The sequence below is a fragment of the Macaca mulatta genome, chromosome 3 (assembly GCF_049350105.2).
Source record: "Macaca mulatta isolate MMU2019108-1 chromosome 3, T2T-MMU8v2.0, whole genome shotgun sequence".
NCBI lineage: Eukaryota > Metazoa > Chordata > Mammalia > Primates > Cercopithecidae > Macaca > Macaca mulatta.
In genome coordinates, this window is record NC_133408.1 from 101,140,870 (window position 1) to 101,168,548 (window position 27,679).

At 51.7% G+C, this 27,679-nt stretch overlaps 3 protein-coding genes and 1 long non-coding RNA gene across 15 annotated transcripts; 2 read left to right on the plus strand and 2 right to left on the minus strand.

The window, feature by feature from the left end:
• Positions 1-942: 942 nt before the first annotated feature.
• On the minus strand, positions 943-9,977 carry LOC106997481 (uncharacterized). Of its 2 annotated transcripts, none has more exons than XR_013415895.1 (3): positions 9,238-9,977; positions 5,757-7,782; positions 943-3,663 (listed from the first exon to the last, which is right to left on the minus strand). It is a non-coding gene; the product is annotated as an uncharacterized LOC106997481 (long non-coding RNA). The 2 variants fall into 2 exon arrangements; XR_013415894.1 differs by lacking the exon at positions 9,238-9,977 and adding an exon at positions 7,884-8,023.
• On the plus strand, positions 8,200-21,122 carry HOXA13 (homeobox A13). 3 transcript variants are annotated; one of them, XM_077997995.1, is made up of 4 exons: positions 8,200-9,259; positions 9,984-10,534; positions 13,523-13,627; positions 14,823-21,122. In XM_077997995.1, the coding sequence occupies exons 1-2, from the start codon at positions 8,335-8,337 to the stop codon at positions 10,226-10,228; spliced, it is 1,170 nt and encodes a 389-aa protein (XP_077854121.1). In that variant the 5' UTR covers positions 8,200-8,334; the 3' UTR covers positions 10,229-10,534; positions 13,523-13,627; positions 14,823-21,122. The 3 variants fall into 3 exon arrangements, with proteins under 3 accessions (XP_077854121.1, XP_077854120.1, XP_002803404.3); XM_077997994.1 differs by having other exon boundaries at positions 9,984-13,627; positions 14,313-21,122; XM_002803358.4 differs by having other exon boundaries at positions 9,984-13,627.
• On the minus strand, positions 19,068-23,296 carry LOC114676955 (uncharacterized). 9 transcript variants are annotated; one of them, XM_077997997.1, is made up of 4 exons: positions 22,099-22,233; positions 19,650-19,760; positions 19,470-19,526; positions 19,068-19,377 (listed from the first exon to the last, which is right to left on the minus strand). In XM_077997997.1, the coding sequence occupies exons 1-4, from the start codon at positions 22,159-22,161 to the stop codon at positions 19,084-19,086; spliced, it is 525 nt and encodes a 174-aa protein (XP_077854123.1). In that variant the 5' UTR covers positions 22,162-22,233; the 3' UTR covers positions 19,068-19,083. The 9 variants fall into 9 exon arrangements, 5 of the variants coding, with proteins under 5 accessions (XP_077854123.1, XP_077854122.1, XP_028701755.1 ...); XM_077997996.1 differs by lacking the exon at positions 22,099-22,233 and adding an exon at positions 19,904-20,044; XR_003728199.2 differs by adding an exon at positions 20,774-20,828 and having other exon boundaries at positions 19,068-19,760; positions 22,099-23,296.
• On the plus strand, positions 23,220-27,269 carry HOXA11 (homeobox A11). The gene is made up of 2 exons (XM_015133828.3): positions 23,220-23,922; positions 25,337-27,269. Exons 1-2 carry the CDS (start codon positions 23,220-23,222, stop codon positions 25,567-25,569), a joined length of 936 nt encoding a protein of 311 aa, XP_014989314.1. The 3' UTR covers positions 25,570-27,269.
• Positions 27,270-27,679: the final 410 nt, after the last annotated feature.

Here is a 27,679-nt window from a genome sequence, read left to right on the forward strand (position 1 = left end):
ATCCTAGAAATGTAAAGAAATATGGCCTTTTAAAAAGTGGCTGAGAGCAGGTAATTGCTAGCAGGCTTGAAGGGTTGTCCCAAGCTCAGCTCTCGACCTCTGCCTCTGAAGCTGATAGCAGCAGGAATTCACGTGTTTGGACTCTCTATGGGGAGAAGGTCGAGCCTGCATTTAACTCCGGACAATAATCAGATTCTCAAAGCCCAGGTTGTTTTTGAGCAGTTACAGAAATCACAGGGAGGCTTGGACCTAAAAGGCAAGGAAGACTCAAGAGCGGCACCACCCCCACTACCCCCCAGCCAGGCTTCCGCAAAGAACAGGCTTCAGCAGAGAATGGGCTTCTGCTAAGCTTTAAAAACAGGCCATCTTTGAGCTGCTGTAGCTTAAATATTTGTGGAGAATTACAGTTTCATTGCTTCTTATTCTTCTCCCTCCCATCTCTCCCTTCCTCTTTGTCTCCTGGCTTGTCTGTGGCTTCTCTCTTCCCCTCTCCCTCTTCCTCCGAATTGTTTGACTTCTACAGTCCCCACCCTTACCCTGACCCAAGCCCTCACCCCTGTAGTGAACTCCATCTTAGGATCAAGAGACACAGGATCCATAAACCCACCACTGTGCCCAAGGCTTGGTAGGAGTCGATATTGCTGATACCCCACAGACAGTGGGCAGAGAGCTCATGGCTTCTGCAACATACAGTTGGAGTCATTCGAGATTATTGTAAAATATGTACACACACTTTCTTCTCTTTTTAAATTTACATACCTCTTATGAGTTTCATCAAATAGCTCTTTTCTAATTTATATGCTTAATGTAGAATTTATATGAGAATTTATATGCTTAGTGTAAAAGCATCCCAGATATTTAATCACTACTCAAAAAAATTAATTAAGAAACCATAAACAACCCAAATACAAAATACTGCCATAGAAAAGATGATCAGTATCAACTCAGACAAGTGGGGTCAGAATTTATTAAGCAGCCGGGTAGTGTAAAAGTTGTCAAATTCAACAGTGTGCTATTTTCTGTTTTTACCGTTTTGCTTTCTGAAGTCGCCAAGGCTTTCAGTTAAGTCACTTTCAGAGTTCGATGGGGAGAATCATGCTCATTGTAAATTAGACTACCAGATTAAAACAAAAGAAACCATAACACCTTTATTCATTCTTTTCTTTAAAAATCCCTTATTGCTAGGGGGATATTTTCAATGCTCGGCATTGAATTTCTTTCTGAAAACTGCAGTTGTTCTGATGAGCCATCAATTCAGTGCAAACTTTCCTAGTTTAATCATTAGAAATTTCTTTTGAGTTTCTACCAGGGGAGGAGTTGTGCTGAAATGGAATATAGTCATTTACCCACTAATAAGTGAATATATGTCAATTTAGGACACACTAAGGACTGAGGTATGTTTTTTGTGTTCCCCCATAATTCTGACACAGCAACAGAAATTTTCTATTAAAGGACGATTCACTCATATAAAAAGGTAACATAAATCTTCCTCTTTCATATGTAATTTTTAGAAAGATGAGACAAGATTTTTAGGCAAGATGGGTCTACCTCTCAAACCCCTCTTTTGTCCAGCTTACTCCTGGGTGAACCCTCAGGTTTTTTCTAGAGTTTCATTGCAATAACCCCATTTCAAGTCCTTTTGCTCAATCTTGAAATATAACAGATCTTCGAAATCCTATGGTGGGGGTGAAATGATGTGACACTATCTGGGATTTACTTCAAAATACTAAAGAGAGAGAGAGAGGAAGTGGATAATAAAACATTTGAAGATGAAATTATAATAGTGGTCAAAACTAGGAGCTGGGTACATAGGGGTTTGTTATGCTTGTGTGTGTGTTTGACAAAGTCCATAATAAAAGGATTAAAAAAAAAAAACACAACTATGTGGGGCAAAGGTGGAAAAACTATCCCTGCCAAAGGGCTACCAAAAAACAAAAAAGTGGTCTGTTGGTTAGCACCTGTAGTTGCCCATTCCTAATTCTTGATTTCCAGAAACAGAAAAGACCTTACTCCCTTTTCACTTCTCTGGAGTCAGCGGCCAACCCTGATGCTTTCTTTCCGGTAAACTCCCTCTCCCAACCCATAAACTGAATATCTAAACCCAAGGTTGGGGGCTGATTGATGGAGCTTCCGTAGTCAGCTCCCCTCACCAGAGTGTAAATACCCATAAAAACTAATATCAGAAGTTCGTACTGAGCGCTTCGTTTCCCTGAGAGCTGGGCGGAACGCGGCTGGAGCCACGGGACAAAGGAACCGCGGCTCCTCCTTGAACAGTGCCGGGTGCTCTAAACCCGCTCAGCTAGGGTCCTTGGAGCCAGATGGAGGTTCTGGGGAGGACATGTGAACCGGGCAAAGCCAGTCCAGGACTCACCTTCCACGGGGGACAGGTGTATTTACAAAGCCACAGGAGAGGGAATGGTGAGTGGTCGGAAAAGTGAGTTAGGAGATGCGCCAGCGAAGTATGTCACCAGGCTGGTCCGACAGGGTGAATTTTTTTTCGTAGGGCTGGTTATGATGCCTGTATTTCACCCACATGACATTGGATGCGCACATTCACTCTGTGTGTATACGCACGTTTGATGCGTGAATGTGCGTGCATATCGAGGCACACACATCGTTATAATTACAGCATATAACGTGCCCATAAAACTCTGATCACACCTCAGTGTGTACTTGAAGGGGTCCTGAGTTCCCCTTCCTCGTCGCTGCGCTGGTGAATTTCCTTCCCTCCGTCGCGTTGTGCATTAAGAATTCGCAGCTGGGAACAGGGCCGTGGGAGTTCTTAGGAATCTAGGGCGAGATGGACCCCCGCGGGCCCAGGCCGCCTGGCTGCCTGCGCTGCTTTCTCAGCGAGAAAGCCGAGTCCGGCTTTCGTGCAAACCCCCTACTTCCTTCAAACGCTCGAAGTCTTCAGTGTATTTGTTGACTTAAAGAATGAACTGCCCAGTCCTGGTTTCCTGTTTTGTTGCGGGTGTAAGCATCAAGCTAGGGCGGGGGTGGGCGCCCAAGGGTAAAATTCCTCTGGGCCAGTGGCAGAGTCGGGTACAGAGACCCGTCGTCCTCTTCACGTCGCAGCCGGACGGAATTCTCCGGGCCGTCCCGCGCTCGCCCAGCGCCCCAGCTGAGTGACCCGCAGGTCACTCCCTGGGTGGCAGGGGCCCCATAGTCCAGCAAGCCGGTGTCCCCCGCGGGCTGGCCGCGCACTGCGAGAAGACATTTCCTCCTTCCGGCCGAGCCCTTCTCCAAGCTCCCTCTGCTTCTAACTCACGCTCCGGTCCTTTACGCGAAGGCTGTCTCCAGCTCCAGTGAAGAGCGATCAGAGGCACTGTCGGAGGAAAGAGCTCTTCCACCACCGCCGCCGCTGCCGCGGCCGCGGCCGCTGCCGGCCTCGGAGTCACCTAGGCCTCCCAGAGCCGAGTTTTGGAGGCCGGAGTTTGCGCCAACTCTGGGGAGTCCAGGCGCGGCTGGCCAAGGCTTTGCAGTGGAGGATGCTCCTCATGGGAGTCTGGAACCTGGTTGTTCTGAAATGGTGTGTGTCGGGTGGAGATCTCCTTGCTCAGAGACTCTCTGGGGGAAACAGGGCAGGGCTGTACTCAAATTGGAGTTTTCCTTGAGCTCCTGCCGTATTTTCTGAGGCCCTGTGCACTAGTGGCTTTGTGGTACCTGGGGGGGAAAAAAAAAAAAAAAAAAAAAGAACTCTACAGGCAGCAGGAGAGCTGCTCCTCCAAAAATCTGCTGTCCTTCAGATCCACCCCATGAAGGGTTCTTAAAGGCAAAGTGGGGGTCCCTGTGGATCTTCCTGGACCTTGCACTTCCACTTTCACCATGTTAACATTTGGTCACTACAGTGACCGTAGCCCAAAACTATCCCCACAGCCTCAAGCCTTTTACTGCCTTATTATTGTTTCAAATGCACAAAAATCTAGAACAAAAGCTTGAGTGAGTGACTCAATGCGCCATTTCCCTGTCCACTGGCTAACTTCAACCCAGATCTCAGGACCTACCAACCCTTTCACCTTAAGAAAGAGGGTACAGCTTCCACCTGATGGGGACACTCAAAATTCCCTCCGTAAGCAGAGCAGTCCCCCACTTGCTCCTTTCCCAAATGATCTGCTCAAGTTTGGCTTCAGAGGTGCTACACTGTTTGATGATTTTGTTTTTTCTCTTTCTCTCTCCTCAGCCCCTCAACCAGTTTTTCCTCTGGATCTTTCTTCCTTTGACATTATCTCTGTGCCCCAGCCCACCTAGGGTGGGAGAGAGTGGGTTAAGATGTTCTGCAAAAGTGGCTTGTAAAGCTGGTTGGATACATTAAAAGCACATGAATATCCTGAAATACAAAGTGTCTTTAGAACCAACCAAGGAATGTTTATCCTAATGCTGGATGAATGCAAAGAAATGGTGCCAGGGAGCAGCACTGACAGCCTCCTCGGAGTTAAAGTGAGAGCAGGTAAATTTCATTTGCTAATGAAAATCAAACTCGATTAAAACCTGGTTTCCCTTTGTCCTTTTCTCCTCCAACGCTGGGAGCCCAGAGCCCCATGGACCAGGCTGGCATCCAGTCCCCCAACCAGAAAAACCGAGCCATAGTCTTTTTCTTCAGTGAGAAGCTTTTGGGCAACCAAACCCTGCAGGGCACCCTGGTCTATCCCAGGAGGTAAGAAGCCTTGTCAGCCAAGGCATTTTGGAACACTGAGAAATGCTCTGGTAATTCCTTAAACAAAGCCCCTGCTGCAGAAACTACCCTCCAGTCCTTCCTGCGCTGCCCTCTCAGGGCTCCTCTGGGGAAATCGGTGCACCACGCAGTACCTGGGAAATGACTGCAGCCTCTCCCACCTCTCCCACCTCTACTCATGCAGCACTCTGCTTGGCTGTCATGCCTAAGGTGCCACCGCGGCCGGCCGATCCTAGTGGGTGCCCTGGCTTCCCCAGTCTAACCCATGAGGAGTCTGAGAATATAAAATTGTCAGGTTGATGGTGCCTCTATGCAATCCTATAGGAATTCCTGAGCCTGGAGAACAAAAATCAGAGGGACAGACAGCTCAGAAGGTCAGGATCCATTACTTTGGCAGGCAAGCAAATCTTGACCTTGCCGTTGGGAAAAGAGGAAAAATGCTAGGAGGGTCTGTGCTTGCTTCCCAGAGCACAGTCGCCTTAATTGTCCTCCAACCTTTCTTTTGCCACAGCAAGTCAATTTGTTGGCTGCCTGGCAGGGAAAGAAATTATATTGGGAACCATTAAGAAATGTCTTATCTCCCTCAGCAGAAGACAGGGAAGGAAGATTATTCTTGCTTAAAAGCGAGTAGAAATTCTGAAACTCAGACCCAAAATTATTCAGAGCTTGTTCTTCTTCTATAAACCACCTCCACTGATTGGTGGCTACAACTCAATACTGACAGGACATGTAGACATTTGAAAACAGTGGGGGCATGCCAGGACGCCATGGACCTGTCTGTTAGAAAAATAAAAATATATATTGAGATCCAAGACAAGAAGCGAACAAGCAGGGTGCGTTCTTCTAAGCAAGCATGTTTTGAGAAGGTTTTGTTTTGTTTTGTTTTTGTGGTTGTTGTTGTTATTGTTTTAACATGGGGGAACTAAAAAAAGCCCAGATAAATTTGATCACTAAAGGTGCACCATAAATCTCAATAATTCAGGCCCCAAGCTCTTTCTTGGCGAGAGAACCACATTTAAGGAGCAAAGCTTAATTTGAGATGCAATCCAAAGCCTTCCCCCAGTACCATCCCTTCCAGACAAACCTGCTTGTGGCTCCTCGGCCGACAAGATGAAATCTTGTCTCATCAGTTTTGGTGAGGAGGGACCCAGTCGTCTGTGGAGCTGAGGCCCTTTCTCTGTGCGCAGGGTTCGGGGCTCCGGTGAAGTGGAAGGGGGAGGGAAGAATGTGGAGCCGGCCTTGGCCGCGGTGTGCACCGGCAGCTGCGCCATGGCCAGAGGTGAGCTGGCACAGGCGCAGGCTAGTGGGGGCTCCCCAAGCTGTGTTTTCGTTTTTCCGGGTCTGGCTGGAAAACCGAAGACGCTCAAAGCCCTGGCTGAGTAGGGCGGAGGCAGAGAAGACTCGGTAAACACCGCCCCAAAAACCCCACGAAGGCACCAAAAAATTCTGGGCAGCCGAACTGAGTCAGAGCCGAGAACTTTAAAAAGAGAGAGAAAATTAAGCGTGAGGGCATGCGGGCAGTGGGCCTTTTGCTGCTGCCTGGGTCTCCACGCTTGCATGGCAGTTCTCATGCTGGCTAGACTGCAACTTTCAACTTGACCTTGGCCTCCAGCCGTGTCTGACCCGTATGTAAAACCGCCTTCAAGTCCCTAGGAACAGGGGCCTCGAACCCTACTCTGTCTCTTTGTCACTGAGTTTTACAATGCCACTTGGAAGGAGGAAGGGGGGTGGTGAAAGGGCCAGAAAGGAACAGAAAAGTCAGGTCCCTACAGAAGCTAGTTCCTGAGTCTGCAAATGACCAGTCAGGGAGAAGGTAAACTGGGGGCAAATCAATATTTACCCAGAACTGCTAAAAAGTCAAGAAGGAAAGGGCAAACTTGGAAGGGCGGGGGGTGGCTGGTGTGGTGGTCATAGAAAGTTTTATTGGGCGACACTTACATTGGTCAGGACAAACCCAGGATCAGGACAGATAAAAGCCCAAGCCCAGCCACATTGGTCTGGACCCTGCAGGAAGCCCAGGGGCCTTAGAGAGCAGATGGTGGGGTGTGTGTGTGTGGGGGGGGGGTGGTATGCATGCTGCTCTGAGTTTAGGGCTGAATGTGCAAGCTAGGAGCAGAGGACAGGTCCAAGCCTGGTTTCTCACCAGTCAGCCTAGGGTGGAAAAGAATCCAGCACTCTCCCCAGCACTATTCCGGTAATGTGCCCACTTTCACTTTGAACGCTTGTTCCTCTTCTAGGCATCTCACCAGCTCACAGTAGTGAATCAGGAAGTGGAAGTATGTGACCCTAAAGCAGCAGGACCCCCAGAGCCCCTCGTCAAAACATGGCAGCTGCAAGAGGGGTCGCTGCTTGGTTCTTCAGCACCAACACCCTGCCATGCTAACAGTAAAAGGTTGCATTTCCCAGGCACAGAGGAAAGGCTTCTTGGGCTGGTTCTTGGGCAAAGAAGGACTAGGCACCCTCTGCAGGCTGGAGATCCTACTTGAGGGGAAGGCAGGAAGCGGCCCCAAAGAGCCCCTTTTTCTTGTCCCAAAATAGAGTGAAACAGTGGATTCCCAGGTTCCTGGAGAGTCAGGTCCGGTCCACAAAGAAGCTGGAGGCGTTAGAGCCCAGAAGGGGGGCTTGAGTCACAGCCAGAAGCACAGCTGGGGCTTGTTCCTCTTAAGCCCCTTCCAGAACAAGCCAGCCACACTGGCAAGGTGGGAGCATGGATGAATGGTGCTCACGGATCACTCACTCTATCTCAAAGTCTCTGGAGGAGGAAGCGTTGTTACAGGGTCAGAGCAAGGAACAGGCTGTATACCTAAGTGTGTGAATGCGAGTGAGTGTGTCAGTGTACACGATGTTTGTGTGTGTGATGAGTCGTTCTGAGTCTATGGGTCTAAATGCAAACATATGAAATTGCTCACTAACAGTGTGGACAGGGAAGGGATAGGGGCTCCTAAATGCAGTCCAAGCCTCCAGTGGAATGTCCTAGGATATCCGCAGGAACCGACAAGCAGCAAACACCCTGCCACTGTTTCCCTGGAAAGAGCAAAATCGCAACTCCATGGAAGCTGAAGGCGCCGATGTCCGTCCTAGGGTCTCACTGCAGAAATACGCGCCGGTTCCTGGAAAGGAAACAGCCCCAGAGGCCTCAAGAAACACCCATTCTGAGCTAGGCTGGTCCGGTCCTCCCCACTCTCCCATCCCTGACGGCCGGCAGAATTACCTGACCTGTCCCCATCGCTCCAGATCGCAACCCAATCGCGAGCCCACCTCCCCTCCCCGCCTGGTTGCGCGGGTCTGGGCCCCACTGGGATAAAGGGAGGGAAGGGGGGCGGAGATGGGGCCGCCCTTCTTTCCCTGCCCCACCCGCACGTTCCCCCGCCTCTCCCCCCGGTGAATGCTGCGCGGCGGCGCGGCTGGCGCTGGCGCTGGGGATGGCGCGGGCCGCGGCGGGGACGGCGGGTGCACCGTGCAGAGCTGGAGTCGGAGCCGCCCGCTTTGCATACGCCGTGGGCGGAGCGGGGGGGCCGGGCCAATGGGCGGCCGCCTGGCGCGACCCCGCGGGGCGCGATCCGCCCCCCTTGCTCGGGCCCCGGCCCCGCGCCGCGCGCTCTTCACTTCTTGGGGGCTTTTTAAAACAGCGCCACTGGGGTCTTCTCCATGCGGCTCGGGCTATGACAGCCTCCGTGCTCCTCCACCCCCGCTGGATCGAGCCCACCGTCATGTTTCTCTACGACAACGGCGGCGGCCTGGTGGCCGACGAGCTCAACAAGAACATGGAAGGGGCGGCGGCGGCTGCAGCAGCGGCGGCAGCGGCGGCGGCGGCCGGGGCCGGGGGCGGGGGCTTCCCCCACCCGGCGGCGGCGGCGGCAGGGGGCAACTTCTCGGTGGCGGCAGCGGCCGCGGCCGCGGCGGCGGCGGCGGCCAACCAGTGCCGCAACCTGATGGCGCACCCGGCGCCCTTGGCGCCAGGAGCCGCGTCCGCCTACAGCAGCGCCCCCGGCGAGGCGCCCCCGTCGGCTGCCGCCGCTGCCGCCGCCGCTGCCGCTGCCGCCGCCGCCGCCGCCGCCGCGTCGTCCTCAGGAGGGCCCGGCCCGGCGGGCCCGGCGGGCGCAGAGGCCGCCAAGCAATGCAGTCCCTGCTCGGCAGCGGCGCAGAGCTCGTCGGGGCCCGCGGCGCTGCCCTATGGCTACTTCGGCAGCGGCTACTATCCGTGCGCCCGCATGGGCCCGCACCCCAACGCCATCAAGTCGTGCGCGCAGCCCGCCTCGGCCGCCGCCGCCGCCGCCGCCTTCGCGGACAAGTACATGGATACCGCCGGCCCAGCGGCCGAGGAGTTCAGCTCCCGCGCTAAGGAGTTCGCCTTCTACCACCAGGGCTACGCAGCCGGGCCTTACCACCACCATCAGCCCATGCCTGGCTACCTGGATATGCCAGTGGTGCCGGGCCTCGGGGGCCCCGGCGAGTCGCGCCACGAGCCCCTGGGTCTTCCCATGGAAAGCTACCAGCCCTGGGCTCTGCCCAACGGCTGGAACGGCCAAATGTACTGCCCCAAAGAGCAGGCGCAGCCTCCCCACCTCTGGAAGTCCACTCTGCCTGGTAAATGGCGACATATTCCCAGCCCTGGTCTTCCGGCTCTGCTCCAGCTTCTCCTCCGCTCGCACCCGGGCGATCCCGGGTTCCCTTCTGTTCTTTTCCTGGTCTGCCCTAGCGGCTCTGCACCCCTGGGAGCCCAAGCATGGCTGGCTGGGGCTGCCTGCACTGCCTTGAGTTGAGCTGGTCCCTGGCCCTCCCTGGGTGAGGGGTGGCTGGGAGAGAACTTGTGGGGACCGCGGCTAGCTTCCCTCTCACTCTGCGCCCCGCCCTCCCCAGCCCCTGACACCAATTTAAGGATGAGAAATTTACCAGAAAACAGCTCCCCAAATTGCCCCTCCCTATTCATTCTCTCAAAAATGGCTTCAGTGTAGAAGCTTCGAGTATTGGGACGGGCACCCAGAAAGGAGCCAGGCACAGAAGTGTTGTACCTTGAGCTTGGCGCTAAGGTGTGGGCCGCTGGACCAGGCTATCTCTCGAAACTGCCTACGCGTTGCTCCTGCAGGATGGCCGGGTTGGGGACGTCACTGGAGCCCTGGGCGATTTCATTTCAGTTCAGAACTAACCACCTTCCCCACTGACCCTCTAGGCTTTGGCAGAAGGCCGGATTGTACAGCGCGTGGCAAAGAGCAGCCGGGCGCTGCAAGGCGGGTGGCTCAGATCGAGCTGTCGCCTATGCCCTGGCTGGGGTCCGATCCCTGTGTAACTTGCCTTCTCCCTTATCTTCTAGACGTCGTCTCCCATCCCTCGGATGCCAGCTCTTATAGGAGGGGGAGAAAGAAGCGCGTGCCTTATACCAAGGTGCAATTAAAAGAACTTGAACGGGAATACGCCACGAACAAATTCATTACTAAGGACAAACGGAGGCGGATATCAGCCACGACGAATCTCTCTGAGCGGCAGGTCACAATCTGGTTCCAGAACAGGAGGGTTAAAGAGAAAAAAGTCATCAACAAACTGAAAACCACTAGTTAATGGATTAAAAATGGAACAAGAAGGCAACTTGAAGAAACGCTTCAGAACTTGTTGCTTTGCCCAGATAATGATAGTAATGCTTAATAATAATTGAAGAATGGGAAAGAGAAAGAGACAGACACTGGCATTTTGCTCTCCTGAAGGAGATCTCTTTCTCTTTAATGGAATCTACAACTGTTTTAAAACTTTAAAAAAGGTAAAGACTGCCAGTTCTTTCGCCAACCCCACCAGCCCAGCCCGTTAAATGTCAAACGTCAACCCCCAAAATACGCAATTTCAGATAAGTTACACAGTTACTGAAATCTTGTAAGTATTTATGTGATCGTTATATTTTAGGACACTGCGTTAGATGGTAATAATCTGGAAGTTGGTTACAAAAGCAAGAGGCCATTGTAAACATCTGCTTGTCCTTCTTAGGTCGCCATTCCCTTTGCATGTTAAGCGTCTGCTCAGGTAAATCTTAGTGAAATTCCTACCGTTGTTGTATGTTCTGCAAAACATTTTATGTATAGATTTAGAGGGGAAACGAGAAGGTACTGAAATAATAATCTTGGAATATTTGCTGTGAAGGGAAAACGGGAGAGAAAACTCTTCTGAGGATCATTTGTCTTGGTAGTATAGTAAAACCAACCAGCTGAACCTTTCAGGCTACAAGAGAAACCGAGTTGGTAATGTCCTTTTCAGAATAATTTTTAATTGCTTATAACAAGCATATTTTGTGGCATTTGGACTATATTTACTGCCCCAATATCCGTTATTTTCCGAAGGATTTGGTATCTTTTTGAAAATGCTTAAATCATCAGATGATCCGCAGAATTCACTTTATTTGAGAAATCCCGAAAGTTTCCATCCCAACATGATGGACTTCGGTTTGAACACAATTCGTTTTTTCATTTGAATTGGCATTTCACAATATTTGCTAAACATTTGCTGGAGAAATCATTTTTCTTTTTTCTTTTTTAGAAAACTCAAAATGAAAATTCATTCCCCTGAAATATTTAGGTGTCTTCATTCTATATTTTGATCTATTAAGAGATTAGTATTTTTCCATGTTTATTGTTTTATCAGACTGCATTAGAAAGATTAGTGATTCATCTTCACAGCACATTTTTAAGCAGTTATTTCAACCAGCACATTCGTTTTGTTCATATTCACTATAGAATGATATCTTGTAAATAAAGACACTCAGCACACTGTGAAAATGTATTTGTGCACCTGCTTTTTAAATATTTCTACTAAAAATGAAAAAAAAACTTAGACCTGTTGATAGTGATGTAGTGGTATTAATTCTGTTAATAAAATAGTCACTGCCATTAAAATCTGCAGAAAATACTCTTTTCTTTCCTATGCTAAATGTGCACTGCACAGAAAGAAAAGGAGCAGGTTTGTCTTATATAAACCAAGGACCATTCTTTATTATTATTCAGTACTTTTTTTGCTACCAAATTTTTAAGAAAAGGGAGAAACCCCTCATAACTAAAATCCTAAAAAATGATAAGTGCTTCAAGGAGATTAAAGTGTCAGATATTCCAAAAGGGAGAGAAAAGAAAGGAGGAAGAGATAGTATGGATTCCCAGGCTCCCTGTGGAAAATGAAAACCAGTTGTTTTGTATCAGCAATGCCTAGGCTGTCGTATTTTAAAATGTGCTGTTGGGTCTGCATGTGTCTGAGAGGGCAGGTTTTGATATCTGTTGAAATGACAGGACTACGAAAGGCCTTAAACCTTGACCTTGACGAAAAAAGACAATTTGTGACCTTGACTTTTGACAGCTCATGAATTGGCCTTAGCTGGATTAGTAGATCAAGGGCGCCACCTCGCGTTGACAAGCCTCCTTGTAATTTTTCAACCAAGGGAATCAAGAGCTCTTACCTCCTTGACTTTAGAGATTCAGTACTCAATTATTTGGCTCCAGATGGAGCAAATTTGAATATATGTAAATTATACATGTCCCTGTATATATGTAAATATATATCATATGTGTACACATGTATACTTTTGCATATTAGTGCTTGTGTGTGCTTGTATATATATTTGTAGAATCTGTACAGATATCGTATCATTAATTGCTAATGACCCAAGATATTGTAATTTAAGGTGATTCCTAGAGTTGAGGTACAAAATGTACTTTACAAGATGAAGCTTTGTTCCTTTTCTCTAATGGCTAAGTTCGATTTGTCTTCACAGTGGCTTTCTCTGCATCAGATTTCTGCAGATCTGCTTTAAAGCTGTACATTTTTGTTACAGTCAAAGATGTGTTCTTAAATCACCATTCTTTCCTGGTCCTCACCCTCCAATGTGGTCTCGCATTCTAATTAGAGCTACTGAGGAGTCTTTACAGCAAATTAAGATTCAGATGCCTTGCTAATTCTAGAGTTCTAGAGTTACGTTTCAGAAATTCTAAGAAACCCCTCTTGAGAGGTCAGTAAAGAGGACTTAATATTTCATAGCTACAAAATGACCACAGGATTGGATACAGATCTGAGTTATCCTGGATAACTCAGAGCTGAGTACTGCTCCAGGGTGGTGTGCAATCTTATATTGATGCTTGTGAATCTGCCATTTTATTTGTAGGATAAATAAATATGTTTAATATTAACAACTTCCATCAAAACTATAATAATAATATATCTGCTGTTGACCTCTAACAACAATCAGGTGCTGTATTCAGAGTCATAAAGAATACATATGTATGTTTGTATATTTAATACACACATAGGATAATGTGTTTTTGTCAAATCTATGCTATGCACATATGTATTAAAATGTTGGTGGAACCAGTAGCCGTGGGATGCAGAATTGTGAGATGCAGGCTAATTTTATCTTTATATTAGAGGAAAGTTACAGTGAATGGAAGAACCAGATTCAACATTTTATGGAAAATAATATTGATTGGTTACAAAAGTGGCTGCCGGAAACCTCTCCAACCTCTCCTGAGGACTCACAGCTTCCTTATAGATGAGAATTATGGAAAGAGTCTCTAAAGCTGTCTCAAAAACAGGCTGGTGTTGAAACATACATATCGAAAGGGCTTGAGAAATTCAATTATATTTTGCTGCCCTGAGGATTTTCACTCCACTTGTGGAAACAAATGATAATGTTGCTTCAGACCCACCTCTCCACCTCTTGTTCCAAACAGTACTCCATTTCCAAATGAGCTGCCATCAAGCCAAAGTAACAACTTTCTCCCAAAATGTTTAAAGTGGTGGAAAATTCCCTCAAAGCTGGATCAAACTGTGTATTTAAGAACAGCTCCAAAAGGGACTCTTCTGTTGACGGGGGATATTTCTCTTTAGATGTAAGAAATATTCTGAGCCCTGAGCCTAGGAAGGAGGCCAACAGCAGCTCTCCAGCCGGGATACCGCCCCTTTCGAAAGCCATCACCACTACAGGAACCCTGGGTAAAGTAGTAGCCTTCTTTTTTTCTCTCTAGTTTTTGAAACTGTAATGACAGAAGATATTTCAGGGTTGTTGTGGGGTTTTTTTTCCCCCAGTTCTAAAATGGTCATTGATAGTATGGATCTTACCTAACTCTCCTTCTATTTAAAATTTCTATGGATCTACCAGATAACCAGAGGTGGGCATGGATTATTTATGATGGCTCCTTTAACGCCCAAATAGCAATCAGTCTAAAACCTGAAAGAGAAAAAAAAGTCCAAGGAGAGACCAGCCACCTCTGAAAAACAGGAATAATAGTATCAGCCACTGATCTGTGAATAATGTTGTTGAAAACCTGACTGAAGTATTTTTTCTAAAAAGAAAACTCTTCCTGAATACAAAATAATAAAAATAGGACCTTAAAAAAACCCTACTTTTTCTATCTGCTCTCAGTACTGTCATATTTAGTTACTTTAAGTGGATGATTGTTAAATGTCGCTGTGCATTTTACTCCTATTTGTGACTGATGCAGAGCTGAAGCCACCCATTCAAGTTGTGGGTTAAAAATAAGTAACAGAAAAGGAAAGAAAAAAATTAAAACAACCTAGTTGAAATCTTTTCTTAAAAATTCACCACTAGGCAGCGAAATTCAGCTGCAGATGCAACATTTGTGTGTGGAGAGTTGACACAGATTTCACTTTGTAATAGATGTAAGTGCAGATTGCACTCTACTGCATGTGTTTGGAGGGCTCGGTGAAGATGCAGTGTCTTGCTTCCTCTGCGAATTCCCGAGTTCAGAAGCCCAGACGGAGGTTGCCCTGGACTGCTAATCCCCAGACCCGGTGGGTTCAGAGGCGCCCTCCTGGATTTGCGGACCTCTCCCAAGGAGACGGTAGGGGTTTGCTGATTTATGCGCATTCCTTTAAACTTGATCGAATGCGTGTCAGCCGACCAAGACCTGGAGAATCAGAGAAATGTGCAGCGAGTTGCTCACATCCCGTTTCTCATAAGCGAAGATGTAGAGTTATCCAAAAGGCAGAGGGAGATTTATGCCTAGGTTTTAGGACAGGCACGCTAATTAAGTTTTCATCTGCTAGGCCGCCGGGTCCGTAACAGCCGGCCTCATTCTTTATGAAAATGCCCACTCAATCCTTGTGCATCTACCTATCTCTGATGAATGCCTGAATAGTGCTTGCTATTTTTAATTTTATTTTAAAGGGAAGAAAAAAAGACACTGGCGCAGAAAAATTCCTCCATGAAAGCAGCCAAGGCCTTGCCACAGTTGATTTCATTTCTGCCCGGCTCTCGTGGCCCTGAAGAGCCGGATCCACCCGGCAGAAATAATTACAACGGGTCTCAGAGATTTCCAAACCTCTGAGGGCGGTTGTGCGGCGACATAGGACCTCCCCCAGGTACTGGGGTGTGAACTCCGAGAGCTACCTGATGTCGCACCCCTCAGGGACTGAGGCGCGGCCCCAAACCCTCCACGCTTCTACAAGAACCCCCTACTCAAAATGGAGGTTCAGGCCGGTGGAAAGCCGGCCTCCCTCAGACGGCACGCGGGCCGGTCGGGGCTGCGGTAGGACGGCGGGCTGAGGTCCCAGCGCGGAACCGCGAGGGCCGGGTCTGTGCGGGTGAGTGGTCCCGCAAGTGCAGGCTGACGTCACCGCAGGCCGCGCGGGCCTTCGCGGGACTCCCCGGGCGCGGCTGGATCAGCACAAGCCGACTTCAAGGAATGTTTGGTGCGGGTGCCCACTTCCCCGCCCCGCCCCGCCCTCCTCAAGAGAATAATCCGGTATTTAATCTCTCCCGGTCTTAATTCTTGGCAGCGTGGAAGGTGGTTTGCAACGGGAAATAAAACTTGACAGGAGCATTTTCTCTAAAAGGGATTTTGAGACGAGCTGAAAAGAAACCGTGTTTTTCTCTACCAAATACTTCCGCTTTCTGAACCCGGAGCCGAGGGGAGGGAGCGATCCGAGGGAGCGGAGAGCAAGCCGGGCACGCGAGGCCACGCTGTGCACCCCACCGGCCGCGCCGGCCGCCCGGGCGGGAGGCAGCCTCGGGCTCCGCTGCGCCCCGCGCCTCTACCACGCTCCGTGCCGCTGGGCTGTAGGCCCCGGCGCCGCCCGCAGCCCGAGGTCGGGACCCCGCGCATGGGACCGTGGCACCGGCAGGTCCCGGTTGGCACCCAGAGTGGTACCCAGGCGCTGGCTGAGGGAGGCTGGGGTCAGGCGAGAGAAGAGGGCCGTGGAGAGAGGGCCTTAAGGAGCTTGGCGTTAGCTCTGAGCCTCTGGCCTGGGGGGGTTGGCAACAGCCGCTTGCAAGAAGGGTGGTGAGAGCAGGGCTGGGGGCTTTGTTTCCGGCCTCGGGTCTGCGGACTCTGCACAAAATGGAGGGGGAAAGGGGGTGAGCGCGCAGCAGGCGTGGGTCGAGCGGACTGCTATTGGGTGGAGGAGGCTGGAGAGAGCAGAGTCCCCCTCCCCGCCGCTCAGCGAGCGCCCTTCTCTCTCGCCGTAAAGGTCAAGTCCTCCGTGCCACGGCCGCCTCCACGGTCAGGGCCGGTCGCTACCGCGGTCTCAAGAAGGCACAGGACGTGCAGTTAGCTTGCTGCAAGCGGGTTCTGGTAGCCTGGGCTCTGGGCTCGTGCACTGGAGGCAGAGGTTCTTTCTTGATTTCCAACTCTCCCATTCCCAGCCTTGTTGGAAAGGAGTCCTGGCAGCCACGGGTGGCCCAGGCTGTGTCCCCGTCCCAGAAGAGCGGCATTTGCCCCAGTCCAGCAGACTTCGGAGCCCGCTGAGGCCTAGCAGGGGCGAGAGGGAGCGCCTGCAAGCCCAGGGGAGAGGACGTGGCTGGATCGGAGTTCTGGGTCCTGGTAGGAACATAGGGCCGAGCAGGGCCAACTTGGCGGGGAAGAGGATAGGGGAGCCAAGACCCTGCTGGAGAGCCTCTCCTGGGGTCCCTGAGTCCAGGCCCCTCCGTAGTGCGTGGCAGGCCTTTGGTGAGACCCTTGATGCTCTTCTCCTGCCTAAAATCCACACTGAGATGTGAGGCGCAATCTTCCAAGGTAAAAACCCTTGACTCCCAGCCCCCAAGAATCCTTCACTGCACTCTGCGAGGGAGAGAGCCCCTTACCTCCTGCCCATAGCCTGCCTCCAACAGGTCAGAGCATCAGACCCTGCGGTAAACAGTTAGCTTAAGCCTGATCTGCCGCTGAGCCTGTCTCTCCAGGTGAACCAAAGAGGACGTGCAAGGGATTTCTTTTCGCGGAAGCGAAAAATCTGAGTTGTACCCCTAGGGCTACATGGATGGGCTGTGCTGTGGGGGCATATATAGCAGAAACAATTGTCTGTGAATGGGTAGCAGAAATGCCTGGCAGGGTGTGTAGGGGAGGAGGGCTGGATGGGGTGATGGTTCTTCTCAAGCCTGGAATGTGAGCCACCACGAGCACTGAGTGGAAATGGAGCTGCCCTAGGAAGCAGGTTGGAGCTTTGTGGCATGCGGGCTTCCTGTGAGCTACGGCTGTGGGGACCGAGGCCCAAGGACCAGAGCCAACCTTTGGGTTGGGCCACCCCCTTTTGTCTTCTTTATCTCAGACACACTCTGCTGGGAAACCCGTTTGGGCCAAAGCTGCACGGGGAATGGAAGGCAGATCCTGAGAACTAGGGCTTCGCCCTTCAAAGTCTCCCCCACCCCATTTGTTCCCACTCTATAGGAAAAAGAAGTCTAATAATTGGCAACAATAAAAATAAAAATAGTTAATAAAGGAAGTAAATCTTCTCTTCTCCCTTCAGTTTGGGATCCACTAATGTAAATGATAACCAGATTGCTTGGGTACTTGAGACCCTCAGCTGAGCCCTGTGCCCCACTCTGCAGTGGCCAGGGGAAGGGTATGGGCCTTTTCAGATATTTAGGGGCTTTGAAGGATGACTGAAACTGCCAGTCAGACCAAGCAGAATTATGAGGTCAACTTCAGGGCACTACCTATTTCTGAGCTTTTAGGAAGTGTAGGGGACCTTGGGGGAGGGTGGGTGTCTCAGCAAAGGGACAAATTAACCCCTGCCTCCACCTGGTAGTGACAGAGGTGATCTCTTGATTTTTTATCGAAGCCTCAGTGCTGCCTTTGTGCAGCGCCTGGAAAATGTGATAGATTGGCAATGATCTGGCAATAAGCCATGCCCTGAGAACAAATACTGGGAGATCTCCTGGGCCTTCCCGGGCAACTCACCTCCCCAGCTCACCATGGAAAACAGACATGCCCACAGGAACCCTTCTATTTGGAAGGAGATATTCCTGAAATGGAGGAGAAGAGCTCTGTTGCCATTTCTAGCCAGGGCCTCCCGGCCAGTTCTTGCACCTGTGTGCAGTATGATCACCAGGGTTGAAATACTCTTCTGTGTAGCTTTCTAGAAACAGTGCGACATTTGTGGGCAGAGGAAAGTAAGGGCTTAGGCAAGCAGGAGGAGGCAAAATATTGATGGTGCCCTAAGCAATCCAACAAGAGAGAAACTTAACTGTAGCCATCTGGGAGTGAGATTCAGTCTGTCAAGTGGGTCCTCACCCCTCCCAGGCCTATCCCATCTGGGTTGCCCAGCCTAGAAAAGCAGCAGCTGGGTCTGCAGAAGAGAAGGAGGAAGTGTTGGGGAAGAAAGGAGGCTAGAGAAGGGAGGGGAGAGGAAGGGAGATAAGCCGGATTTGGTGGGGCCTTGGGGTGGAGTATTCCAAAGAAGGAGGTGGGAGACTTAGTTCAGGCTCTGGTGGAGGCCCGAAGTTGGGGGAGAGTCAGGGACCTAACAGCCCCTCTGCTCTGCACCTGAGTATTGGGTGCCCTCCAGTGGCACCTCAGCCCTTGCTCAGTCTAGCAGAGGCATCAAAAAAGGTACGGAAGAGTCCCAGCAGGTGAGAATGGCTGGAAGGAGGCAGGGCAGGAGACAGGAACTTTAGGGGGGACAGGAGCAGGATCAGGAACTGTAGGGGGACAGGACCCCCTTGAGAAGGACAGTGGTGACTGGGGCAGCTTGGCATTGACATTGAGACTGTGGACAAATGCTGGGCATTCAAAGGCCTGCATGTGCAAGTACTGGGGACTTCGCATTCTCAGATTTCTGGGACAAGGAGCAGCTGCTGCCTCCCAAGCTAGCCCCAAGGAGAGAAGAGGGTGGCCCAGCAGCTTTGTCAGTTGGAGCTGAGAAGCCTGGAGTGTGGAGGTGCTCCCGGCCACCCAGCTCTATCCTCCCTTGGAGTGAGAGGGTGTTAAGCTGCCTGTCAAGTGACGATCCTTGCAGCTCACGTCCCTTGAATGACTGTGCTGGAAACGCCCCCAGCACAACAACCACGGTAACAAGGCCTCGCATTGCCCGGTGCGCACCGACGGCTTCAAGGCCACCCCGCCTGGGCACTGCCCGCCGGCGCCCTCCCGCTGCCTCCCGGACCCCTCCGGCTGCAAGAAGAAGCGGAGGCGGCAGAGGCGCCTGGACCCACTTTATTCCGATATTCCGCTTGCAAAGGCGGTGGAACGAAGCGTAAGGCTCAGGGATGGTCGTCCCCAGAGAGGAGGGTCCCGGAGGCGCTGCGCAAGCCCCCCCTCCCCAACCTTTCGGGCCAAATCAGACGAAGCCTCCGAAAGGCTCGGTCTGTTTTGCTGACCAAATCTCCTTGTTAGCTGTTTCCGCCTGACAAGCCTGGCGCGGGCGTCGGCCTTCTCCTCTCCGGGTGGCCACCTCCAAATGCCGTGCGGGGAGCGATGGGGCCCAGCCTTGCAGAGGGCTGCCTGGACCTTGAAATTTGGAAAAACAAGAAGAGACTGAACCGGGCTCCCTCCCTTCTCTGCAGACACACACGCACCGTCAGGCCGCCGCCACTTCCTGCCTTTGTTTTTCTTCCTCCAAACATTTTTTGGCCTCTTGCATTAGCCGCGGTGGGGCTCTGGGTTGACGATAAAAGGAAATACACCCTGAACAGTTTTCTGGAGATGGCGCGAGCTCTGGAGCTCCTGAGAAAGAACAGCTCCTGGGAAGCCAGTCGCCAGGGCCAATGTCACAGCCTTACCCGCGCCGGCCTCTTCAAGAAATGGAACTCGGACTTGGCCTTCCGGGGCGGCTTTAGCCTCAGTCGGGTCTTTCCCAGAGCCCAGTGGGTTACGCTCGGCTGTTGGACCTCCTGCAAAGCGGAAGAGTCAATCATAGGATCAGAGCAAAGTCAAAACCAAGGACCTGAAGGTCTGCCTTCCCTTCTTCCCCTGAATTTGGTCTGATCCTCAGAGCTGCGCCCACCCCTCACCCCAGCCGCCTGCCTGGAGAAACCTTCACATTCACACCGCCAGCGTATTCCGCACACGAGGGCAGGAGCGGGCAAAACTGGGACATTGCGCAGTCTTGGGGACCTGAGTACCCTTCTCCTATTCCTGCTGGGCAACTAAAAGCGTTCGGTCACTTCAGGCTTTTTCCCTTCTGCTGATATCAAAAGCCTTTTCCCTCATCCATCTTCACGGCAGCGCCCCCACACACCCACTTCCAGGCTGCAAGTCCCTCCGGGCACCCGGCTTCGGTGCAGCCTGCCGAAATGCCCTGCCAGCCGCTCCCGGAGCGCCTTTTTCACCCCCAGCCTTTTATCCGGAATTCGCCTTTGTCTCCTGCGGACACCTATGGGATCCAGCCCTGCCAGCACCCTCTCGGTCTGGCTCTCCAGGAGGACATGGGAGGCAATGGTTATGCGGAACAGCGCACACCCCAATACCGACCTTTCTGCCGGGACCGCTCTCCCTGACACCAGGGGAAAACCGATCTAATTAAGAGAGGGGCTGTGTGCCGCTGGGGGAGGTGGCCTGGCATCCCCCGCTGGCGGGCCACCACAGCCCCGTCTGTTCAGGCACAAGCTGAAGTTGACTGCCAAAACTGCTATAAAACCGCAGGTCTGTCTAGAACTGTTTTCGGTTTTCCTAGACGCCCCCGGGTTCAATTATGGTCTTAAAAGCCCTAATACAAGTGCAAGAATTTGTTTGCCTTCACCCAGGGGCGGGGCGAGCCCCGCAATGGTGGCGCCTTTGTTATGGCAAAGTCACTGAAACCCTTCATGCATTCCTTTTGTTCGAAGGTAGGGGTGGTGAGGACTGGGTGGGCTGCAGAGAGAGAGTTTGGGATAGCCAAAATCAAGCCAGGGAACAGCTGGAATACTTTTGTTTGAAACCTCTCCTTCTGTCTTTTATATTCTGTCTCTAAAAAAGAGATGCTGTGGAGAAACAAATATTTAGCCTTGTTGGTCACTGCTGGAAATAGAAGTTTTTTTCGCTGCAGGGCAATTCTGTAAATGTGCTTCCCAGCTTTAGGAGGTCTGAAGCTACTCTTCTCCAATAACCTTCCTTCCCATTGGAACTTCTCACTCACAGCACTGCTGCCCTCTGGACAAGCCACAGTGGACAAATATGTCAAGCTGAAGATGCACAAATAATTTCAAATTCAGTTCTCAGGGATTCAAGGGACATGAAAGTTCTTGTAGCAAATCTTGAATAAAGAGTTCATTAAACCAATGTGTCCAAGTAGCTTGATTTGTGATAAGCAATCCTTGTAAAGGTGGTGGTGGGGGGAGGTGGAAAGCCACAGAAACATTAATGCTAGTAAATTAGTTTACTCGAGTACAGAGTAATTACTCGATATTATTGATATTTACAGCAGGTATTCAAATGCAATGGTAGGCCATTATTTGGAGAAAATACATAATGAGAATATTTCTTTTCCAGTGCAATACATGATTAGATTTGTTATTGAGTCAGTTACAGTCAGCTCAGCAATAAATAAATAAATCGATGATGACACTTATATACCAAAGATCTTAGAGTTTATACTCTAAATCTCCCCCAAAATATGTAAATACCTTTGGCTATTTCCTGGAGAGGGAAAAGCAAAAGGTTATCTTTTTATATATCTTTTATTTTCCTTCAGCAACACTCCCGATCCTTCCAAGAAGAGAGTTGTTGGGAGGCCTCAGGTCTGGGCCCCTCTCAGCTCCTGGCCCTGCCTGGCTGCTCTGTGTCCTCTCCCTTCTTTCGCTTCCTCCAAACATTGCTCCTTCAATCCTGCAGGTTGTGGAGCATATTTTACCTTCTTAATTTATTTTTTTCCTCTTCTCAAGAAAGCTAGACTCAGAGTATTGCTATGGTCTCTCTTTATCCTTAGCACAAACCTAGCCTTTTAAAGGCATCCCTGTCTTCCCAGGTGCAGGGAGTTGGGGAAGCACCTCTCCTTTCTCTGGCATTGTATTCCTTCTGTGGAATGAATAGTAGGAAAGGCACAGAGCTCTCTGAGTTTTTGCCCTGCACATCCCTTGCTTTCACTCTCACACATTGCAAGGAAAGAGAGAAGGAGAGCAGGAGAGTAGGCGAGTTACCCCTTTCTCAGCCACCTCTCCTTGGCCCTCAGCCCGTCCTTTCCACCCCCATTCTCCCCACACCCCTGGAGCTCTGCAAGCAGCCTGGTGGGCCCCCCACGAAGATGCAGCATACCCAGGAGAAGGCTCCTCGGATGTCAGCGCCTCTAAAGCAGCCCAAGGGTTGCCTCAATTGCATGGTTTCCCGCGTCCTCAGCTCCAGAAGACCAGGCAGATGGGTGGACCGGTGAGCAGCGGGGCAGCCCCTGTGCCTCTGTCTCTGCCGAGTCACTCCGAAGCCCGGCAGGCAGCGAGGAGGGGGGGGTTTCTCCAAGGACAGAAGGTGGGATGAGGAGGCAGGCAGGGAAGATGAGGGGAGAGGTGGATCCCGGGTAAGACGAAGGCCCTTCCGGGCCTTGCGGATCAGTGACAAACCGCGGGGAGAAGCCGTTCTGGCTGTGGGCGGTTTAGGGACGGAAAGCACTAAAGCGCTTCGGAAGTGACCATGAATGAGAGAGTGTAATCAAGTCACCGTGCAAATCGGACAAGCCATGAGGCAGGCACATCCACGGCTTCAAACTCTGGCCCCGAAGGGGTGCCGGCTAGGGTCGGAGGCAGAGGCGCTTCCCAGAGCAAGTCTATGGGAGGGGGACTGCGAAGAACGGGGTGCAAATGCGAGCCTCCAGGAGAACAGACTCCGAGACCACAAGCCACACAGCGACGGGCTCCCACCTGGCTATCCCCAGTCCAGGGCACCCCTCACCCACCCGGAGAGCTGCGGGTGGGAGGTGGGCACGAGAGTTGAGCTCTCACCGCCCTCTGCACACTCGAGAACCAGGACCCTGCAATTGAGCACAAGCATGCTGCATGGGGGCGCACCCCAGCCTCTCCGCGCGCCGGGAGGCCCCCAGCGAACATGAGTTACACCGGCGATTACGTGCTTTCGGTGAGAACACCGAGTGACGATCTGTTGCTTCCCCTGAGGTGGCTACAAAGAAAGGAAGCCGGGAGGGAGGGGAGGGGAGGAAAAAAAAAAAAAAAAAAGGAAAGGGGGGGGAAAAAAAGGCCCGGACTAGCTCGCAGCTTGTCAATTTCAACATCGGGTCACATGACCAGCACCTCCCTGCTAAGGATGGGGATAGATTTCCACGTCAGCTTACGTCTCCAAATTTCTACTTCACGGATCCGCTTCAAAGAGGCAGCTGCAGTGGAGAATCATGTTAAGCTCGGCTACTGCGGAGAGCCCAAGGTAGCCCAATGATGGATTTTGATGAGCGTGGTCCCTGCTCCTCTAACATGTATTTGCCAAGTTGTACTTACTACGTCTCGGGTCCAGATTTCTCCAGCCTCCCTTCTTTTCTGCCCCAGACCCCGTCTTCGCGCCCAATGACATACTCCTACTCCTCCAACCTGCCCCAGGTCCAACCCGTGCGCGAAGTGACCTTCAGAGAGTACGCCATTGAGCCCGCCACTAAATGGCACCCCCGCGGCAATCTGGCCCACTGCTACTCCGCGGAGGAGCTCGTGCACAGAGACTGCCTGCAGGCGCCCAGCGCGGCCGGCGTGCCTGGCGACGTGCTGGCCAAGAGCTCCGCCAACGTCTACCACCACCCCACCCCCGCCGTCTCGTCCAATTTCTATAGCACCGTGGGCAGGAACGGCGTCCTGCCACAGGCTTTCGACCAGTTTTTCGAGACAGCCTACGGCACCCCGGAAAACCTCGCCTCCTCCGACTACCCCGGGGACAAGAGCGCCGAGAAGGGGCCCCCGGCGGCCACGGCGACCTCCGCGGCGGCGGCAGCCACGGGCGCGCCGGCAACTTCAAGTTCGGACAGCGGCGGCGGCGGCTGCCGGGAGACGGCGGCGGCGGCGGAGGAGAAAGAGCGGCGGCGGCGCCCGGAGAGCAGCAGCAGCCCAGAGTCGTCTTCCGGCCACACTGAGGACAAGGCCGGCGGCTCCAGTACGTATAAAGGCAGCGCCCTGCGCTTTATGAAAGGGGAGTTGGAAATCTAGCGCAGCACCGCTGTTAAATTTTTATATGCTGTTTTATAAGCATATAAGGTTTATGAAGGGCCTTTAGGTTTCCCCCAACAAAACTTTGTTATAAAAGGCGGGATCACGTGGCGAGTGCTGAAATTGGCCGTGAAATACCCACCGGCCAAGGCATGTCTGCAAAAAAAAAAACAACTCCTCTTTTCGCTTTTTTCCCTTCTCAGCTCCCAAGCCCGGCAGCTCGACCCCGCTCGGGGCCAGCTCCGGGCTGGGGAGCCAGAGGTGGGCGCCTGTAAATTCCCCCTGCAAGGGCTTCGGGAGCCTTTGATAGCAAGGTAATCCGGAGATTTTTATAAAAGCCATGTGTTGCGCCGGGACTCCAGTCCGGCCGGGATTCAAAGGCGTCGCTGTTTAACGACGGCGCTAGGAGCGCGTTTAACAGATAAAGTAGCCCGCTTAGCTCCAGCAATATATTAAAAGAAACAAATTAACCCAAAGTTGGCCTTTTTGTCCAAAGGAAGCCATTTTCCTCTGGCGTGGTGGCAATTACGTGCCTCCTTCTGCCCAACTGCATGTTATTCACAATTGTTATTCAATCTGTCAAAAGCGATTTTTTTTCTTGTCTTGTAGGTCTTTTTTTTTTCTTTTTTCTTTTCTTTTTTTTTTAAGGGGGATCAATAGAGCCTGCCCGCAGCTTCGGGAAGCCCCCTTTGCCTTCACCCCACCTAAGATAGCGCCACTGCTCTGCCGTGTGCAGGGTGACCGTGTGTCCGTGGTGCTCAGCGAAGGCCTGGGGTAGGGGGCTTCCGCTGCCACCTCCCCACCTCGGGGGAGCCGGGAGGCTGGCTGGGGAGGCAGGAGCTGGTGGCCAGGACTCAGGCTGACAAAGACCCGGCAGCCGCCGCAGATGTTAACGACTGCCCAGTCTTGGCCGCAGCCTGGAAAGATTGGGACTGGAGCCGCCTTTACTGCCTTGGGAAGGGGCAGCCCAGGTGCTGGAAGGTGAAATGTCCGCAGGCGGCTGTTTGTTTAGTCTGGCCGGCTAGAGGCAGCCGGCAACCCCCACTCGGCTGCTTTCAAAGAGGCTTAGGCAGCGCAAACTCGCCTGTTGCTGTACGAAGCCCTCCTTTCTGTTCTAGGGGCAGCGGGAGCAGCTTCCCCGGGGGCCTATCTAGGGAGCTGGCTTTTATCTGTGGCTGAGCCTCCAACTGCGACGGTTCCAAGCATGCAGTCATAGAGTTAAAGGCAGGGGCCTGGGGAGACTTTGACGGGGCTTGGGCTGGACCACCAGTCCCTGTGGCAGCCCTTCTCCTCAGCTATGGGCTCTGGGGTGGATTGCAGCCCCACACCGGACTCACCCCGTGCCTTTTCTCCCTTCACAGGTGGCCAACGCACCCGCAAAAAGCGCTGCCCCTATACAAAGTACCAGATCCGAGAGCTGGAGCGAGAGTTCTTCTTCAGCGTCTACATCAACAAAGAGAAGCGCCTGCAACTGTCCCGCATGCTCAACCTCACTGATCGTCAAGTCAAAATCTGGTTTCAGAACAGGAGAATGAAGGAAAAAAAAATTAACAGAGACCGTTTACAGTACTACTCAGCGAATCCACTCCTCTAAGGCTCCAGCGGCTGGAATTGGGTGGGGGGCTTCATACACATGAGATAATATGCAGATTTTGCCCTTGACAAGGTCAAGCCACATGGTGACTTTTGAAAAGAGGTGTGCAAGAGAGGGATGCATGGAGATAGCCCCACACGAGGCGGCCTGGGACTCTCTTGATTAAGATCTCAGTGGTTAAGATTCCTAATAATCATTGGATTCTGAGAGCTGTGTATCAGCTAGAATGACAGGTTTGGGACCCCTGGTGGTTCACTCTTGGAGCCTGCAGAGCTGCGGGCTGGGTGTGGTCTCCACTGGGGACTGGGCCCCCTGCCAGACCCCCTGGAGGCTAACCCCTCCACATCCTCCCTCTACTGGGAGCCTACCCACCCCCAGGACCCCTGAGTCAAAAAGCTGTGTGCTCTCCAAGACCAGTTCAGCTTGGGGACAGGGGCAGGAGGAAGGGGTAGGATTACTAGGTGCCCAGAATGAGGCTGCTTTCCAAAGCCAATGTGAACGGCGGCGGCTGGACTTAGAGGTGGCTATGAGGTGGAAGAGGGCTGCAAATCCTTGTGGGAAAAGAAATCTGTGATTCCAGGTGGCGTCAGTGTCTTTCCACTCCTCCTAGCCACCCACTACACTTATCCAGCCCTGAGTTCCTAGCCACCGCCTCCTACAGCCCACCTGGCTTTTCTTTCTACCAAATGAGGGTCTTGGTTTCAGCCTACCACTCAGGCCCAAAGCCTCGTCACAGAGTGGACTGTTCCCTGAGGTGGGAGATATGGAAAAGCCAAGAAGCTGCGGCCAGGCCACTGGCCCCTGAGATCTCTGCAGGAAATGGCTGTGGAGTGCGGCAGTTTGGCAAACTCTCCACCACATGTAATGAAGCTTGGATTTGCTCAGTGTCTGGCTGCAGAGCAGCAGGCCTGGCCAGCAGGTCTCCAGCTTTGGCTATGAGGGCCTTGAGTCCCCCAAAACACCGGGTTCCAGCACCACACTCTACCCTCATTGGCTCCTGAACTGAGCTTGGAAGCTTCTGGTGACCTTCCAAGAGCCTGAGAGTGAGGTGGAATTATTTTAAAAGATAAATATTATATTATATATATATATTTCCCTGAAGGAACCAAAGCGAATTTTAAAAGATGCAATGTAGAGGGGAAAAGAGATGATGAAAATATTTAAAGGCTCTATCTGTTTACAGTGTTCCATGGTTAAACTCGCTCACTGCTAAGAATATTTGAATGTATGCTTCATACAGGGATGGTGTTCAAAAAACTTGTAAATAAAGAAACCATAACCAATTTTGTTTTCCTTCCTTCCTTCCTTCCTTCCTTCCTTCCTTCCTTCCTTCCTTCCTTCCTTCCTTCCTTTCTTTCTTTCTTTCTTTCTCTTTTTTTGCCATTAGTTGATTTCCTTTGGGGTGTTGGAGGGGGTGGAAAAGGTATTGAGAATGGTCTTTTTAATCTCTTGCAACATTTGGAAAGTGTTAGGGAAATGCTCAGAGGCAGTCGGCCTGCCCAGACTGGGGATCTCATCTGGGAAAGCCAGGCACCCTCCCATTGAATCTCCTTTGCCTCCCTGTATTAAGAAATGTCTATTGGCTCCATTTGTACTGGGAGTGTTGGCCTGTCCTCAATTCTGGTTCTTACCCACCGTGTGTGTTGCAGCATGTATACAGGCAACTGGGCACAAGGAAAATAAAGACGGTGGAAATTGGAGTATCCTGGTGTGACATTCCTCTCCCTGATCGCCTTTTACTGCCAAATGTCTGCCCCCCTCCCCCACCCCCCCCAAAAAAACGCCCTACCTAGTTGAGGGGCAAGTTATCCGGCCCCTGAAAGGGTGAGAAGGTGACTAAGTCAGGAATTGGCTACAATAGAAGCCAGGCTTAGGAAGCCAAGGTGGTTGGCTATGTCCTTGTGGGAAGTGGGGACCTGGGGATGGGGTATCTCAGGGCCTGGAATAATGGACTTTATCCCCTCAGACTGACCTCAGCCCTGGAGAGGGCCTTGGGGCCTGAGGTGGCCAACAGGTCAGACCCCAGGCTGCCCTCGCTCACCTCAGGACCGCTAGGCCTACAATGGGACCGTCCGGGGACCCGTGGAGGCTTCATCAAGCCCGGTCTGGG